This window comes from Microcebus murinus, chromosome 30 (assembly GCF_040939455.1).
Source record: "Microcebus murinus isolate Inina chromosome 30, M.murinus_Inina_mat1.0, whole genome shotgun sequence".
Lineage (NCBI taxonomy): Eukaryota > Metazoa > Chordata > Mammalia > Primates > Cheirogaleidae > Microcebus > Microcebus murinus.
Genome location: NC_134133.1, coordinates 96,340 through 114,334, shown reverse-complemented (window position 1 = coordinate 114,334; position 17,995 = coordinate 96,340). Strand labels below are relative to the sequence as shown.

The 17,995-nt window shown below is 55.4% G+C and overlaps 1 protein-coding gene across 3 annotated transcripts; it reads right to left on the bottom strand.

The window, feature by feature from the left end:
• Positions 1–2,185: 2,185 nt before the first annotated feature.
• Positions 2,186–17,759, bottom strand: BTNL9 (butyrophilin like 9). Of its 3 annotated transcripts, XM_075998789.1 has the most exons (12): positions 17,728–17,759; positions 17,566–17,613; positions 15,559–15,694; positions 14,290–14,637; positions 11,996–12,277; positions 8,952–9,080; positions 8,667–8,699; positions 8,409–8,429; positions 7,280–7,300; positions 7,034–7,060; positions 5,068–5,094; positions 2,186–2,991 (listed from the first exon to the last, which is right to left on the bottom strand). In XM_075998789.1, exons 3-12 carry the CDS (start codon positions 15,671–15,673, stop codon positions 2,348–2,350), a joined length of 1,647 nt encoding a protein of 548 aa, XP_075854904.1. In that variant the 5' UTR covers positions 15,674–15,694; positions 17,566–17,613; positions 17,728–17,759; the 3' UTR covers positions 2,186–2,347. The 3 variants fall into 3 exon arrangements, with proteins under 3 accessions (XP_075854904.1, XP_075854905.1, XP_075854906.1); XM_075998790.1 differs by lacking the exon at positions 7,034–7,060 and having other exon boundaries at positions 17,566–17,756; XM_075998791.1 differs by lacking the exon at positions 8,952–9,080 and having other exon boundaries at positions 17,566–17,756.
• Between the last annotated feature and the right edge of the window lie 236 nt (positions 17,760–17,995).

Below are 17,995 nucleotides of genomic sequence, written 5' to 3'. Positions count from 1 at the left end.
GTTTATTAGAAATAGGTCCTACCTTTAAACTTTTTTCTTTAAAACATGGTATTAGATGTTAACTTTTACATAGTTCTGAGCACTGTTAATATCTGGAATGTATCTTGAGAGATCATTGGAAAGCTAAACATGCTAAATTTAACATGAATATACTTTTTGATTCATAAAATAAAATCAAATTTTTCAAAATAAAAAAAATTTATCCAATATTACTATCTAATCCACAAACCTCTTTCAAAATGTCTCTTTTTTCTCCCAGTAATATTTTTTATAGGTCCAGGATCCCTCCCACAATGACCTATGGGATTTAGTTGTCCTGTCTCTTTGGTGTCCTTTAATCTGAAACTGTTCCTTAGACTTGCCTTGTCTCTCATGACCTTGACATTTTCCAAGAGTACCAGCCAGTTTTTCTGATGTTTCCTCATGATTTATGCATTTTGAGGCCAGGCAAACCTCAAAAGTGATGCTGTTTTGAGGTATTTCTACCCCCCAAATATGTACATTATGATGCAAAAGAGCTTTCTCTTCTCCATGTATTTATTTTTTTAATTTTTTTTACTTTTTTATTCTTTTTTTTATTTTCCTGACAATTCAACAATGGGGCACATGTATTTCTTCATTCATTTATTTATGTATGTCATTGGGGATATATATATACTCATGGACTCCTATTTTACTGACGCGGTTACCACCTGTACTGACATTAAGTATTCTGATGTTCAGTTTTGGCCAATGGAGTCAGCTTTCCTGTCCATTTGAAGTCCCCATCATTCTCATAGAATGACGTCCTTATTTTCTAGTACAAGATGTTTTAGACTCAATTGTATTTTCCCTGCCCTGGCCTTGCAGCCAACCATTTCTCCAAGGAGCCTTAGTTCCTTTAAGTGGAAAATAGTTCTAAAAACCAAGTTCTGGGTGCTGGGTGTGCTCACTGGTACTGGGGTGTTACTGTTTCTAAACCCTCAAAGAAGCCAAATCTAGAAACCGTGTGTATGCACACACGCACACATACATCATCTGTCTATCGTGTGCGTGTGCTCCGTTTGTCTGCACACAGTGAAGCCTACACGCTCACACTAATATCTCTAATTCCAGTCCACCTCAGAGTTATTCTAGCATTTTCTCCTTTCCCCTTTCCGCATTTTCTGTTTCCCTTCTCTGAGGGAAAGACCTGACTTTCAGCACACTCAGTGAATTTTCTTATCTGCTCAGGCTCCCCCTGTGTGCAGCCAAAGCCCACGGGCCAAAAGCTCAGCGCGGATGGCTCCATCTCACCAGCCCCTTCCCATCCCTGGTGCTGCAGGCGCCGATGGAAATAGTTTCCACGGGCCAGGCACAGTGGCTCACGCCTGTAATCCTAGCACTCTGGGAAGCCCAGGCAGGCGGATTGCTCCTGAGCAAGAGTGAGACCCTGTCTCTACTATAAATAGAAATTAATTGGCCAACTAATATATATAGAAAAAAAATAGCCGAGCATGGTGGCGCATGCCTGTAGTCCCAGCTACTCGGGAGGCTGAGGCAGGAGGATCGCTTGAGCCCAGGAGATTGAGGTTGCTGTGAGCGAGGCTGACGCCAGGGCACTCACTCTAGCCTGGGCAACAAAGCGAGACTCTGTCTCAAAAAAAAAAAGAATAGTCTCCACGAAGAGGAAAATTAAAAGGAAAAGAAGGAGGGAAAGACTCACAGGTTTTGTATTTATTCAGTGTGTTATAATCCATTTTTGGCATTATGCATTTTTATGTTCAAATTGTTCCATAATCGGTCAGTGAATTCCCTTCAGCCTGGCTCCTGTGTCCTATTGCTAGGTCCCTGTGATTTTCTGAGCACATTTTTACTTCACAGCACAAGAGGTTCAAGACTCACGTTGGAATTTCTTTGCCCCAGGCTTGGAGTCAGATGTTTCTCCAACTTCATGTTAGCGGGAAATGGTATCTAAAGCCAGGATCTGAGCTGCAGGTGAACTCATTGCTTATGAGCGGTCCTTGCTCCTAGACCTTTTTAGAGCCAGCAAACATATATGAAAAATGTAAAACTATACGTGGTAGCTGATCCCTCTAATCCACTCCCCTCTTTCTCCTATGCCAGTTTCTTTCCCATGGCCCACGGTGGGGCCCCCTAACTCCCGGCAAGATTAATGTATTTTTTTACCCATTTGCTCAATCCTAATAATACACACCAATGAGCCTTGGAATTGAATTGCCTCTTTTCTTTAAAGAAGACCATACAGGTACATATTTATACAGGAAAGGCCCCTCTCCTCCCCATCCCCGCTGCGCTTGGGGACGTGTAGGACCGTGCGCTCCCGGGTGTCCCCGGCGCCGCCGGGTCTCGGGGTCTCGAGGGCGCCTCACGGCAGGCCCGGGGCGGGGGCCCACGGCTCGTAGGGCTGCACCCACGCGTCGCCGTCGCCGTCCCCGTCCTCGGGGGCCCCTGCAGCCGGCAGCGGGCAGACGGTCAGCGGCTCGGGCCGCCCCAGGCCGCCGTGCGCGCCGGGCCTGAAGTAGGCGCAGAGCGCGCCCGGGAAGGCGTCGGCGAAGGTGAACAGGTGCGAGCCGTCGGTCGCGTTGAGGAAGCTCAGCCTGCCCGCGCCGCAGTCCAGCAGCACGCCCACGCGCAGGGGCGGCACGCGCGGCGCCAGCGGCACGGGGCGCGCGCCCAGCGCGAGGTACTCGCCGCCGCCCCGCAGCGCCAGCACCCAGTAGCCGCGGGCCGGGCTCAGGCGCGGGGGCGCGGCGCGCGGTGCGCCCGCCAGGCAGGCGCCCAGGAACCAGCCGCTGCGGCGCCCCACCTGCACCTCCCAGTAGTGGCGGCCGGCCGAGAAGCGCTGGCGGCTCAGCGCGCACGCCTGCTCCGCCTGCTCCGCCTGCTCCGCCAAGCGCCGCGGGTCGCCCGGCGCGGGGCCCTGCGCCCCGGCGCGCCAGGACACGCTCAGCCCGTCCTCCGAGACCTCCAGGCTGGGGTGCGCCGAGGCGGGATCCAGGGTCACCTCCGCTGCAGAGACACGCGGTGAGCGCCTGCCCAGGGCGGTCGGGCGTCTGTCCCCTCCCCGCCCTCGACACCCGCCTCCCCGGGACTGGGGACTGAGTGGGTGCGAGTCACTCCTGGGATCTGACAAGGCAGGGGACCCTGTCCTTCCCCAACTGGGAGGGCCCCGAGTTCCACGGGGGACTGAAGTGGGTGCGAGTCACTCCTGGGGTCTGACAAGGCAGGGGACCCTGTCCTTCCCCAACTGGGGGTGCCCCGAGTTCCACGGGGGACTGAAGTGGGTGCGAGTCACTCCTGGGATCTGACAAGGCAGGGGACCCTGTCCTTCCCCAGCTGGGAGGGCCCCGAGTTCCACGGGGGACTGAAGTGGGTGCGAGTCACTCCTGGGATCTGACAAGGCAGGGGACCCTGTCCTTCCCCAGCTGGGGGGGCCCCGAGTTCCACGGGGGACTGAAGTGGGTGCGAGTCACTCCTGGGATCTGACAAGGCAGGGGGACCCTGTCCTTCCCCAACTGGGAGGGCCCCGAGTTCCACGGGGGACTGAAGTGGCTGCGAGTCACTCCTGGGATCTGACAAGGCAGGGGGACCCTGTCCTTCCCCAACTGGGAGGGCCCCGAGTTCCACGGGGGACTGAAGTGGCTGCGAGTCACTCCTGGGATCTGACAAGGCAGGGGACCCTGTCCTTCCCCAGCTGGGAGGGCCCCGAGTTCCACGGGGGACTGAAGTGGCTGCGAATCACTCCTGGGATCTGACAAGGCAGGGGACCCTGTCCTTCCCCAACTGGGGGGGCCCCGAGTTCCACGGGGGACTGAAGTGGCTGCGAGTCAGTCCTGGGATCTGACAAGGCAGGGGACCCTGTCCTTCCCCAGCTGGGGGGGCCCCGAGTTCCACGGGGGACTGAAGTGGGTGCGAGTCACTCCTGGGATCTGACAAGGCAGGGGACCCTGTCCTTCCCCAACTGGGGGGGCCCCGAGTTCCACGGGGGACTGAAGTGGGTGCGAGTCACTCCTGGGATCTGACAAGGCAGGGGGACCCTGTCCTTCCCCAACTGGGAGGGCCCCGAGTTCCACGGGGGACTGAAGTGGCTGCGAGTCACTCCTGGGATCTGACAAGGCAGGGGACCCTATCCTTCCCCAACTGGGAGGGCCCCGAGTTCCACGGGGGACTGAAGTGGGTGCGAGTCACTCCTGGGATCTGACAAGGCAGGGGGACCCTGTCCTTCCCCAACTGGGGGGGCCCCGAGTTCCACGGGGGACTGAAGTGGGTGCGAGTCACTCCTGGGATCTGACAAGGCAGGGGACCCTGTCCTTCCCCCAACTGGGGGGGCCCCGAGTTCCACGGGGGACTGAAGTGGGTGCGAGTCACTCCTGGGATCTGACAAGGCAGGGGACCCTGTCCTTCCCCAACTGGGGGGGCCCCGAGTTCCACGGGGGACTGAAGTGGGTGCGAGTCACTCCTGGGATCTGACAAGGCAGGGGGACCCTGTCCTTCCCCCAACTGGGGGGGCCCCGAGTTCCACGCTGAGCGATAAGGAATGCGGTGAGTTCGCTGATGGAGCCAGGTGCGCGTCAGGGGAAGGCGCTACGGGCGTTCTAGTCCCTGCTGGCCCACCACCCTGGGTGACCTTGATATCATCAGATGAGCTCTAGGTTTCACAGCAATTTTTGGATTTTAAAAGGACCTTTGAGATCATCTGGTCCAGTGCCCTGCACTCTACCCCATCCCCCAAACACCCCGTGTGTCAGATGGGGACCTAGAGGATCCTTTCTGTCAGAGGTCTGAGCCGTTCCCTGCAGACTCTGCATTCTCTCCTGCAAACTGGGCCAAGAGCAGCCTTCCTGCCAGCAACACCCAGAAAGCTATGTGTTTGGGAGCACGTGTATGTGTGTGCACACAAGCATGTACGCCTGTGTATGTGCGCACATGCAGCCACGTGTCACGTGTGTACATGTGTGTCTGTGTGTGCAGGCCCCAGACTTCCCTCCTGGAAAGACCTTCCCTCTAATCTCAGTTGTCTCCACCTCCCTTCTGTTTAAGATCCAGCCAATGCAAGCCACAGATCAGTTTCTCAGCTTCAGTTACCTGCGTATTTTTGGGCTGCTCTCCACTCTGAAACCAAACAGAGACAGAAAAGAGGCTCAGAAATGCGAGTCAGTAACTCCGGAACCTTGAGAGAGGCTCAAGATGCGTGAGGCATGTCTGCAAATCGAAGTACCCCATTCCCACCGTGACAGCTGGTTTGGATCCAGACTGGGTCCACCATGGTATATTCCTGACAATCTGGGATTGTGTAGAGGGCTGGTGTCAGTGCTAGGTTATACCAGAGCTATGTGCACACTGACTTTGTGTTGAAAAAGCAGGAGAAGGGAGCCTGTGGAAAGAGAGAATATAGTTCAGCATCCTAGATGCCCTGAGGGATGGAAATGAGGCCTCAGCCCCTCACTGGCCAGGCTCAGTCCCCAGGAGCCCCAGGGAGCACAGCTCTTGTCCCAAGATGCCGTCTAGATAACCTGTCTTCCATCAGCAGGCCTCCTTTCTTACTGCGAGCCATTCTGAGTGGATTTCTGTTTTGTTTTACTTTGTTCTGTTTTGCAACAAAGAGTTCACCGAGTCACAAAATAGCAAAAGCAATGCAAGACATTCCCAGGGCTAGGTAAATTTATAGCAGGGATCCTCAACCCTGGTTTTGCATCGGGATAACCAGTGGAACTTTGAAAACATATACCTCTTGTGTAGAATAACTCAGTTCTATTAAGATATTGATTCTCCTCAGATTTGTAAGTTCAGAGCCATCCCATGCAAAACCTCTTTTGGATTTAAGGAGCTTCATAAATTTACCCTAAAATTTATATTTTAAAAAGGTCTATTAGGCCGGGCGCGGTGGCTCACGCCTGTAATCCTAGCACTCTGGGAGGCCGAGGCGGGAGGATTGCTCAAGGTCAGGAATTCAAAACCAGCCTGAGCGAGACCCTGTCTCTACCATAAAAATAGAAAGAAATTAATTGGCCAACTAATATATATAAAATAAAAATCAGCCGGGCATGGTGGCTTGTGCCTGTAGTCCCAGCTACTCGGGAGGCTGGGGCAGGAGGATCGCTTGAGCCCAGGAGATTGAGGTTGCTGTGAGCGAGGCTGACACCACGGCACTCACTCTAGCCTAGGCAAGAAAGTGAGACTCTGTCTCAAAAAATAAATAAATAAAAATAAAAAAACAAATAAAAATAAATAAAAAGGTCTATTAACTTTAAAAAGGAAGCGGGAATGGGGAAGTAGAACTTACACTTTCAGACACTATAAAATGGAACAAGCACCAAAGGGCGGCAGGATGCTGCTGCCTCCAGGGTCCCTCTCATGGGCCGGCAGTCCCTGTCCTGTGTGGGTATTCCAGAGAAATCTCCACCGAGGGCAATACAGTGACACGCTGGGGCTGTTCACTCAGTGTTGTTTGTGGTGGTGTGGGGTTAGAGGCAGCCTGTACCCAGGAGGGTGGCTGACTAAAACGGAGCACTGTGCGGCTAGGAGGAACAGACCACATGCACACAGGCAGCAGAGATGGATGCTGCAGCAAGCGACGCACGCGGAAAGCAAGGAACAGCGCAGGACTATAAAGGTCACTCGTAGTCCTCCCGCCACGTGAACTGCATAATACAGGCACACAGAACACATTCACATCTTGCAAGGGTACGTACAAACTATACACATCACACCACGTTAGGGATGCAGTGGAGGGAGGGATGGGGAGAAATGTTTACGTGTACGGTACCAGACCCACCGCACCCACTGTCAGAGTATCTGCGGGCGGGCACCAGGGGTCTAGGCGACCCAGATGTGCAGCCAGGATCGAAACCAGTGGTTTGCAGGGCGCTTAGGCCTCAGGACTATGCAAAAGCGAAACTTGAGCCTAGTCTCTACCCAGTGACGTAGGTTAACACATGCTGTGCCAGGCCGTGCCATGAAACCAGAATGAAGTGTGGCTGGTTAATCAGAAAGAGCTGGGTCGGGCGCTGGGACCCCCGAGGAACGGAGAGAAAGAGAGGGCTTCACTCACCAGCCTGGCCTTCAGCCCGTCTCCAGTCTGAGGCAGCCAAGGGAAAAGGAGGAATTAGAACAGCAGGGCCCTGCGCTTCCCTGCTCACTCGTCACAACTCGCACCCAGCCCTGCCCCTCCCCTCTCTCCTGCACCCACACAGCCAGCAGGGGGCCAGCCTGGGCAACTTACCTGTTTGGGAGATGAGAAGATAACCATATGCAAAAATGGGGGTGAGAAGAGATAGTTCTAAGAGGGGTCACTTACCAAGCTCCATTTGAAGCTTCTCTGTAAACAGAGCACGGGGAGAAAACATCAGCCTTTAGTTGTTGTTTTTTTTTTTTTCTTTTAACTTATGTCTGCGGAACATCAGCCTTTAGTTGATTAACCCCCTTCCCCAAGCAGTTAGGCCCCTGGGAAGAGACTCCTCAGTCTTGACCCACTGCCAACCGCAGCTTCCTCCTCGCCTGTTCATGGCCCTAGAGAAGGAGGCCCACCTGCAGAATGCTTATGCCTCCTCCTCTCGCTCAAAGGCGGAGACGTGCACAGGGCTTGGGAGGGACACGGGCCTCAATGCCGAGGGGCCTCTTCCCAGGGCTCAGCCGGCCCCTCCACCCTGAGGGGCTCCGGGGAAGGTCCGGGCACTGAGCACAGCCTGCATGAGCCTCATGGTCGCTTAGTGGGAACACTATTTAAAGGACTGGAAGGACATCGTACCCACTTACTTCCTCCGACTGGATACCAAGGACTCTGACATTTTGCCATTAGGAAGGAAATGTCACACTCTATCAAAGGTAAACGCTTCCAGGAAAGGCAACATTGTATATATATTCAGACTATGTGTTAATGACTTAGGGCTGTTTTTTAATTCCCCTGAAGGACAAGACAGGGAGAGAAAATTCCTCAACCTCACAGTTTGTCTGATCGATCCACCCCTACACCCCCACGGCCTTTCCCTCCACCTTCCTTCCTTTGGGTTCGCCCTCCCCTCCTCGTCCAGACACCTCCCCCCACAATTTCAACTTGCTGAGTCCTGCTGGGGAGAAAAGTGAATCTGAAAAGTTACTCCCACTTCGGTGCACACTATAGGTGCCACCCTTCCTAGTGGCTTTTGTATTAAAAAGAGAAGGATTTCCTAGGAAGATGAACCAGAGGGAGCAAACGTTTAATTGTGGGATTTTAACCGATTCAGCTCATTTGCAGGGAGGAGCTGGCAGGGTCTGTCCAGCGGGTCTCAGTCAGACCTTGTCGGCACTAGCCCGGGGACGCAGAGAGGCGGGAGGCTCAGAAGAATCACACAGTTGACATCTGTCTCGTGCTAAGGGAGCCTAAAACCACCGAGCCTGTCCTCCCGCGCCCGCGCTGGCAGCACTGCGTTTCAGCACCCAGAACTTACCCAGCTCTGCGGTGAGTGTCCCTGGAGAAACCAAACAAACAAAAAACAAAGAAAAGAGTCAAATGTCTCAGCTAGGGGACGGAGTCAGATAGGACAGACGGATTAAAGGCGTCATTTCCCCGAGGGGCCCAGGCTGGGCCAGACAGGGCCCCTCCAGGGAGGGGCGCGGGAGCGCACGGCCGGGCACCCCTGCTGCCCTGCTCCCACGGCCCGGGCTGGGCTCTGGGCTCGGGTCTCGGTGGCCCGCGCCCCGCTTACCTTGTCTCTTTGCAGCCTCCTGCGTTAGCTTTTCTGCAAGCAAGAAGGAAGGGGAGAGGGCTGAGCGCGCCCTGCCTGCCTCCCGGTGCCATCCCCGCGGGCGCTTCCTCGGCCGGGCCCAGCTCCCGCCAGACGTCCCCTCCCTCCCCGGCAGCGCGGGCTCGGCCCTGGCCCAGCTCCCGCCAGGCGTCCCCTCCCTCCCCGGCAGCGCGGGCTCGGCCCTGGCCCAGCTCCCGCCAGGCGTCCCCTCCCTCCCCGGCAGCGCGGGCTCCGGGCGGGCCCTACCTTGCGACCTCCGCCGCTTCTGCAGCAAGCACAGCGCCGGCGCGCCCAGCGCGGCCAGGAGCAGCGGCAGCGCCGCCAGCGTGCCCAGGAAAGCTCTGCGCCAGGGGGACGCTCCGGGCAGAAGCACGTCTGGAAAACGCCCCGCAGGGAGGTGTCTCTGAGAAGGCGCCCGGACCCCGCGGGCCGGAAAACCTCCCGAGCGACCTCCGTTGCCGCTGCGCCTAGGCGCGCCCGGGCGCCTGGGACTCGCCCGCGGGCGGGACGAGAGCGCGCCGGCGGCTCCCCGCCGCGCGGCAGAACCCAGACCGCAGCCGACCGCCCCACTCCCTCCCGTTTCGCCCGGCGACGCGGGACTCCTTATCCGCCGCTTCGCTGGGCCCGACGGCGAGCTGCTGCGCTCTGCGCTCAGACGGCTGCTCCGCCTCCTCCTCCTCCTCCTCGCTGCTTTGCAGCCTTGGGCTCCCGCACCTGTTCTCGCAGCACTCGAGAATCACCGCGAAGCCGCCTCCTCGCTGCTTTGCAGCCTTGGGCTCCCGCACCTGTTCTCCCCGCACTCGAGAATCACCGCGAAGCCTCCTCGCTGCTTTGCAGCCTTGGGCTCCCGCACCTGTTCTCCCCGCACTCGAGAATCACCGCGAAGCCGCCTCCTCTCTGCTTTGCAGCCTTGGGCTCCCGCACCTGTTCTCCCCGCACTCGAGAATCACCGCGAAGCCTCCTCGCTGCTTTGCAGCCTTGGGCTCCCGCACCTGTTCTCCCCGCACTCGAGAATCACCGCGAAGCCGCCTCCTCTCTGCTTTGCAGCCTTGGGCTCCCGCACCTGTTCTCCCGCACTCGAGAATCACCGCGAAGCCGCCTCCTCGCTGCTTTGCAGCCTTGGGCTCCCGCACCTGTTCTCCCCGCACTCGAGAATCACCGCGAAGCCTCCTCCCTGCTTTGCAGCCTTGGGCTCCCGCACCTGTTCTCCCCGCACTCAAGAATCACCGCGAAGCCGCCTCCTCTCTGCTTTGCAGCCTTGGGCTCCCGCACCTGTTCTCCCCGCACTCGAGAATCACCGCGAAGCCGCCTCCTCCCTGCTGTGCAGCCTTGGGCTCCCGCACCTGTTCTCCCCGCACTCAAGAATCACCGCGAAGCCGCCTCCGCGCCGCTTTGCAGCCTTGGGCTCCCGCACCTGTTCTCCCCGCACTCGAGAATCACCGCGAAGCCGCCTCCTTTCTGCTTTGCAGCCTTGGGCTCCCGCACCTGTTCTCCCCGCACTCGAGAATCACCGCGAAGCCGCCTCCTTTCTGCTTTGCAGCCTTGGGCTCCCGCACCTGTTCTCCCCGCACTCGAGAATCACCGCGAAGCCGCCTCCTCTCTGCTTTGCAGCCTTGGGCTCCCGCACCTGTTCTCGCCGCACTCAACAATCACCGCGAAGCCGCCTCCTTTCTGCTTTGCAGCCTTGGGCTCCCGCACCTGTTCTGCCGCACTCAAGAATCACCGCGAAGCCGCGTGCGCGCTGACCTGCCGCTTCCCTCCCCAGCTACCCGCAGGCCTGGCCCGGCCAGAAGGTGAAGGGAGGGGGCAAAAATGCGAAGTGACCCTTGTGGCAGTTTAATAGACTGATTTTGGGTCTGTTGAACCTAATTATTTAAAAAATGGTTCTTTTATCTCAGAGATCTTTTTAAAAATATAGTTTTTCTTTTTTTTATTGTGGTAAAGTGTACATAACATGAATTTACCATCTTTAAGTGCTTGCCACTTACAGTCATTCCTCCCCACGCTATTTTTTTTTTTTTTTTGAGACAGAGTCTCACTCTGTTGCCCAGGCTAGAGTGAGTGCCGTGGCGTCAGCCTCGCTCACAGCAACCTCAAACTCCTGGGCTCAAGCGATCCTCCTGCCTCAGCCTCCCGAGTAGCTGGGACTACAGGCATGCGCCACCACGCCCGGATAATTTTTTCTATATATTGTTAGTTGGCCAATTTATTTCTTTCTATTTTTAAGTAGAGACGGGGTCTCGCTCTTGCTCAGGCTGGTCTCGAACTCCTGAGCTGAGCGATCCTCCCGCCTCTGCCTCCCAGTGTGCTAGGATGACAGGCGTGAGCCACCACGCCTCCTTAGCTCACTTTCTTTAGAAGACCCGTAAGCTCTTGTTCTGTGTATGTCGGCTTTGCATCCCAAGAATGTTTTTCTTAAAGGCTAGTTCTCTGAAATGTAAACATCAAGGAGAAAATACCGTGTGGAAATCCAAGTCTCAGAGGATTTTAGCTCAGGTGCCTGGCTCCAGGTTATAACTACATCCTTGCAATAGATCCATCACATGCTTTGTTTTTCCTTTGGATAAAGGCAGTTAGCATCACAGATGGCCACCCCAATTACTAGAGAGGTTTAGAATAAATTGTGTGCTGTCAAGTCCTACTTGAAGACAAGTTATTGTTTATCTCGAGAACATGTACTCAGTGGGTTGTATCTGCCTAACTATATCAAAGGGTGACATTTATTTCTATTGTAATTATATGACCATTGATTTGGACTGATATGAAAAATGGTCCACAAGTTGGGTTTGTCCTCAAAACTTAATACAATTAGAACCATGAACACTAAACCCTTTGGTGGATGCCTCAAGGTAAGAATTTGATAATACATAATGACCTCACCTTCAACTGCCTAAACGTCTACTTCCCTGACCCTACTGTATTCTCCACTGGAATAAGAACCTGAGGGCTGGGACTTGGGGCACACGTGGGTGCTAATAAATATTGTTTGAGGGATGGAATTAGGTCTGGGGGCTCTCATGATGACCCCTAATGAGTAGAATTCTTGGGTTTTAATGCATGACCTTTGGCACAGAAATGTTGGCTCTCTGAGGTCTTTCCTGCTTCCTGTTTGGGTTGTCAGTTTTATTCTTAGCATGCTCCTGATACCCAAGTTGCTCCCTTTTCAGTCAAGGCCCGCCCACCCCTCACGCGGCCAGGTCCAGGACCGCTGTCTTTATGGACTGCCGCTGGGCTAATGCACACAGAGAGAGTGACGGCTGGGAAGAGGAATGTGCTTGGCAGCCACTGACCTGCTATCTGGACCACGAACTCCTTCTTCTGGCCCAGGAGGAGATTCAGGATGGATAAGGACAGGTTGCCGTGGGCTCCCCCTCGGACAACCACAGATGTTTCCAGACTGAACAGGCCCTGGGCGTCCTGGATGATGGCTTCGGACTCGGGAGGCAGGCACTGTCCCTGGTGGTCTCTCCACTGAGCCTTGGGCTTGGGGTACCAGCCACTGGAGCTGCACCTCAGCTGAATGCCTCCTTTCTTGAAGCCCTCGAGGAAGATGTGAGGGTCTGAGCCCAGCCCTGGGAGAGGCAGGAGGAGTGGGAAAGATCAGGCTTCTTGGAAATTGTGCATGAAGTCCACCATTTGTAGTTACCACAAAGCATCACAAACTGCGACTGTTCTTAACACGTGTGGGCTCGAAGTCCCCAGCTATAGATTATAAATGACAGCCTAAATCAGGGGTGGCATGTGGGGACAGTACTACCCCTGAGGGACATTTGGAAATATGAGGGGGCCATTTGGTGGGAAAGGGCTACTGGGATTTAGTCATATTATCCAAGGGACAATCCCCTTAGAATGAAGACTAGTCCCACCACAAATTCTAACACGTTAGACTTATGAATCTTCTATCTCTCTTGAATCCCACCAGATTTCCAGTGCCTATGTTATAGGTGCTCCTTTATCTCCCCATCCTCATGGAGTTAGCTTTATTTTTATTTTTATTTATTTATTTTTTTTGAGACAGAGTCTCACTTTGTTGCTCAGGCTAGAGTGAGTGCCATGGAATCAGCCTAGCTCACAGCAACCTCAATCTCCTGGGCTCAAGCGATCCTCCTGCCTCAGCCTCCCGAGTAGCTGGGACTACAGGCATGCACCACCATGCCCGGCTAATTTTTTCTATATATATTAGTTGGCCAATTAATTTCTTTCTATTTATAGTAGAGACAGGGTCTCGCTCTTGCTCAGGCTGGTCTCGAACTCCTGACCTGAGCAATCCTCCCGCCTCGGCCTCCCAGAGCGCTAGGATTACAGGCGTGAGCCACCGCGCCCGGCCTTTATATTTTGAATATGCAAAACATTAATATGGCTTAAGTGTCAACGGCTGTATAAAAATATCTACCAGGAAGGAATGCCCCAGGCCTTTATCCTTCCCATTCCATCACACCCCACCTTGGTTAGCCAGTTCCATTAGTTTCTAGTTTATGCTTCCTGTGTTCCTTCTGCAATGTTTAGGCTTCTTTCTTACACACACATATGTATTATTGAACCTCCTTTGCATCTTGCTTTTTTCTCTTAACAATGTACCCTATAAATCTCTCCACACCCCTCCACAGAGCATCTCCCATTCTCTGAGCTGTATAGTGGCTTCCACTCCCTTAGGTGGGTGGATCATACTCAGCTCTCATGCTTGAGCATTCAGGTGGCTCCCACTATTTTGCAGTTATAAATAATGCTACAGGCCGGGCGCGGTGGCTCACGCCTGTCGTCCTAGCACTCCAGGAGGCCAAGGCGGGAGGATCACTCAAGGTCAGGAGTTCGAAACCAGCCTGAGCAAGAGCGAGACCCCTGTCTCTACTAAAAATAGAAAGAAATTAATTGGCCAGCTAAAAATATATAGAAAAAAATTTAGCTGGGCATGGTGGCGCATGCCTGTAGTCCCAGCTACTCAGGAGGCTGAGGCAGGAGGATCACTTGAGCCCAGGAGTTGGAGGTTGCTGTGAGGCTGACGCCACGGCACTCTAGCCTGGGCAACAGAGTGAGACTCTGCCTCAAAAAAAAAAAAAAAAAAAAAAAAGATGCTACAGAAATTAAATTTATGATATGCCTTTTTCACATTGGAGGTGTTGGGGGGACGTGCCTTCAGGGCCAATTCCTGGAGCTGAGCTTGCCGAGCCAGAGGGAGACTCACACCTGGTCCTATCGGGCCTCGCCCCACCCCCTGCCCTGGAGCCCCCCAGCTTTGAACTCCTCTAACAGCCTGCGTACCAGAGGGCCTGCCCTGCACGGCTCCACCAGGGCGTGTGGGAGGACTTTGGAATGGTCAGTCTGGCAGGCACAGAATTGCATTGCGATGTAGCTTTAATTTGCCTTTCTCTCATTATGAGTAAAAATAATCAACTTTTCGTACGTTTAAGCATCATTTGTGTATTTTCTTGTGAACTCTTTCTTTCGTTCATTTGCTAATGGACCTATCCCTTGCAGCTTGTAACGGTTTTTAAAGGTTACAGTCTCCCTTTCTCTGAGATTCTGTCTGCTGGGGAGCACAGCGGCCCTGCCTCCTCCTGCCCGGCGGGGGCGGCCAGCCCCGCACCTGCTACCTCCAGCTCCCAGACTGCTTCCCCGGAGAAGTTGCCGGAGAGGAAGCGGCACCCGAACAGGCCCTGGTCGGAGGGCGCCACGCTGCGAAGCTGCAGGACCACGCTGCCGTCCAGGATGCCCTCCTTGATGAGCCTGGTCCTGTTCCGGAACTGGGCCAGCTGCCGGCCCGGGAACTCCTGCCGCTCGCGGTACAGGTGGACCACGTCGGCCGCGCGGCTCCGGAACCAGCGGATCTCCATGTGCTGGGCGTCCAGGTAGGGCGACAGGTGGCACGGGAACTCCACCTCCTCCCCGACGAGGGCCAGGACGGGCTCCCCTGGGCCCACCACCGTGACCTCCTCTAGGACGAGAAGTCAGAACAGCCAAAAGCAACTCTCAGCAAATAAAAGCATTTTTAGCCCCCCTCTTTGCAGCTCAGGGATCTGTAGTAAACCATTCACACTAGGAAGGGGAGACACTCTAAGGACGACCATCCGGGTTTCTGGACCAAGCGATTGTCATGGCAAAAAGTGAGGGTGCGCGATTCAAATGGAGGCGCCTTCCTTTGACACTGTCTGAGGCCCCGTGTTGCCCACAGGGTGAAGATCCAATAACCTGTCCACGCGTTTCCTGCCCCAGCTGCCTCTCCACACACACTGATGTCTGGATGCTTCTCTGAGTCCACCCTGCCTCGGTTTACCTCCCTCTGTCATCTTCCTGGAAGATGTGCATCCTGCAGGGCTCTTCTTGGCCTGTCCGGGCGCAGTCAGTTCTGTCGCAGCCCTGGTCACATAACTGGGGAGCCGTTTGTGTCACACCTGTCCCCTTCCCTGACTACCGACTGCGTGGGGACCTGGGCTATGCGCGGTCACCCTGGCATCGCTGTCTGCAGCCCAGGTGATGCGGGAATCGTTATCGCATTATAGTTACACCCTCTGCTCCGTGAGAGATGGTAGGACCCGGTGAGGTCTCTCTTGCCCTCTAACAGCTAGACACACGTACCAACTGGTTCAGCACACACTCAGAACAGTGACTCTCCTGGCACCCGCCCACCGTGCTCACTGCTGAGCCTGTGGACCCTCGGGTGCTGGGGCGTGCAGAGGAGCTGGGGCGGTGCGTCGGGGAGCAGCACTCTAGGGCTGCCTGGGCTCGGGCAGGACGGGAACCTTCTCGTATGGACATTTTGGCATCTGGCGCGGCCCGGGACCACGTTCTAAGACCTCAGCCCTGGGGACCACCTGGCAGGAGGGTGGACAGAGCTGGGCGCTCGTGTCCTGGCTACCTGCGCACAGCTCCTCAGGCCGGAGGAGGAAGAGTAGGAGGTGCGCGAGGAAGATGAGACCGCTGGGCGGAGATGCTGGCTTCAAGGAGTCCGGGGAGACTGGGAAGTCTGCCATCCTCGTCAGCCGTGGGGCCACCTGGGCAGGAACAGAGAGACGCTGGAGTGGGCGGGGAGCTGGGACTCAGTCCGCCAGGCCTCACGTCTCTTGCTGCTAGTTATTTTTTGCGTGATTCTCAAATTCCTCACTGGCTTTAGTGCCTGGCTTCTTTTAAACCGTGGCCGGATGTGACAGCTGCTTCCAAGTTTGCTAGACGACACCATCAGTGGCATCGCTGAGCTTGCCTGGGCACACAGAGCCTCGAGGGGACGGGTCCCAGAGGAAGCAGCTTCCGGCCTGCTCATTGTGTGGAGCCAGGAACGGAGCCGTTCAGTGTGTGAGGGTTCAGCACCCGGCCTCTGGGTTTGTGACTTTCCCCAAACAAAGGGAAACCTCTGAAGGATCCCAGACGCCTTTTCATTCTCTGAGCCCCAGCGCTGGCTGCTCAACCTTGCTCCCACTTCCCTTTGGCCTGGGACATCGGGTCCGCGAAGCAGAGGAACAAACACAGAGTTCTCTCCTGTGGACGTGGGGCTTGTGCTGTGTGTCTGCCTGCCAGCCCCTACGCCACCACCCTGGGACGCTTTCCTCCAGGGCTGAGACCTCAGCCGGGGTCCCCCACAGGCCAGCTAGTAACCGTGCCTGTGTCACCTCTCCAAGGCCACAGTGACGGAGCCACCCCATGTGGCCACGCCTTCCCCACCTGTGGTCCAGCAGACCCGCCCGGCTCTGACCAAGGCCCTCTCCTCTCCTCTCGACATCCCTTTGACCCTCGAGGCAACACCTCACAGTCAGAGAGCGGGGTGTGGCCTTTGAATCTTTGGGCACATACAAACCTCCCCACATTTCTCTTCCATTTACTCATAGGATTTCGGGCAGATTTCGTAACTGGCTGAGCCTCAGTCACTTTGCTTGACAAATGGAAGAAACCACAGGTGGCTAGGCACCCTTGAAGTAAAAGTCAGCACCTCATCCCTCTCCCTCCACCTTCTGACCTTTTCAGACTGCATCCCATTCCATCACAACGTGCCCTGAGGGGAGCTGCGGAGGGCTTCTCGCTCCTGCCCCTCTGGCTCCCCTCCACCCCGCTGGGCTTTCCTTCTGCAGACCTTGGCTTGGTCCAGCTCCTTGCCCTGCGGCTGCAGACCCTGGCCACACTGTCAGCGATGCACTGGCGAGGTGTGGATGGAGGATTTTAAAAGCTTCAGGGGGTGGGGCGCCGTGGCCTGTAATCCTAGCACTCTGGGAGGTGGAGGCGAGGATCGCTCAAGGTCAGGAGTTCGAAACCAGCCTGAGCAAGAGCGAGACCCCGTCTCTACTAAAAATAGAAAGTAGCTGGACAACTAAAAATATATAGAGAAAAATTAGCCGGGCGTGGTGGCGCATGCCTGTAGTCCCAGCTACTCGAGAGGAGGCTGAGGCAGGAGGATCGCTTGAGCCCAGGAGTCTGAGGTTGCTGTGAGCGAGGCTGACACCACGGCTCTCACTCTAGCTAGGCAACAGAGTGAGACTCTGTCTCAAAAAAAAAAAGAAGATTGCTTTTTTGTGCTGTGCCTTTCCCTCCAGCAGACACCAGCGTTACCTGCCAGCCTGTGATGGTTTGATTTCAATATGCCAACGGGAGGATTTCTACCTCCCACTGATGAACTGCCTCAGGAAGGAACCGCAATTAGGCCTGAAATCCTTTTTATCTGAGAGGGCAAAGGGATGCCTCGGGATCCTGCCCCCTCGGGTGGGGCCTGCCGAAATGGTTCTCCTCTGGGCCACACTCGAAACACCCCATGCTGCAGCCAGGCTCAGCCAACAGGAGGTGCCAGCCACCGCATGCTCCCCCAAGCCTCCCACTATCACTTTCTGCTTTCCGTTTCTGAAAGCAGAGGTGCAGACAGTGTTGAGAATGAGCCCTGTACCTGGCAGGTAGCAGCAAAGGGTCCGAAATGGCAGATGGTCTCACTCCCCTGCAAAGGATGACAACTGCCGTAAAGTGTCTTGGTCTCAGGTGTGAAGGCCCCTAAACACGGGCTGGAAGCTGAGCTCAGGAGGCCGGCTCATGCATGAAGGACTGCACCCACCTTCCACCTTAATACATATGCCGTGTGCTCTGCCCTTTGCTATAAAAATCAGGTTGGAGAGAACAAAATGAGGAAGTCGTCACGTCCTGTCTCTGTGAGGGAAATCATGCATTGAATTCCTGGGAAAATGTCCCTCCAGGGTCTCAGAAGGAGGGGAAAGGTAGCCAGAGCTTTGTAGATAGAGCCTGTCAGTGGCAGCAGCTCCGAGCAGGGAGAAAAGGCGCCATCCAGCGGCCGGGGCTGCCGGGGCCGCTGGAGATGGGGCTCT

Bases quoted from the DNA above. Each gene is read 5' to 3' on its own strand.
- BTNL9 (XM_075998789.1), bottom strand. From the start codon at position 15,673: ATGGCAGACTTCCCAGTCTCCCCGGACTCCTTGAAGCCAGCATCTCCG. The intron at 12,278-14,289 runs GTGCGGGGCTGG...TGCCTCTCCCAG, and splicing joins CTGGGAGCTGGAGGTAGCAG to GGCTGGGCTCAGACCCTCAC. The intron at 8,700-8,951 runs GTAGGGCCCGCC...TCTTGCTTGCAG, and splicing joins GAAGCGGCGGAGGTCGCAAG to AAAAGCTAACGCAGGAGGCT.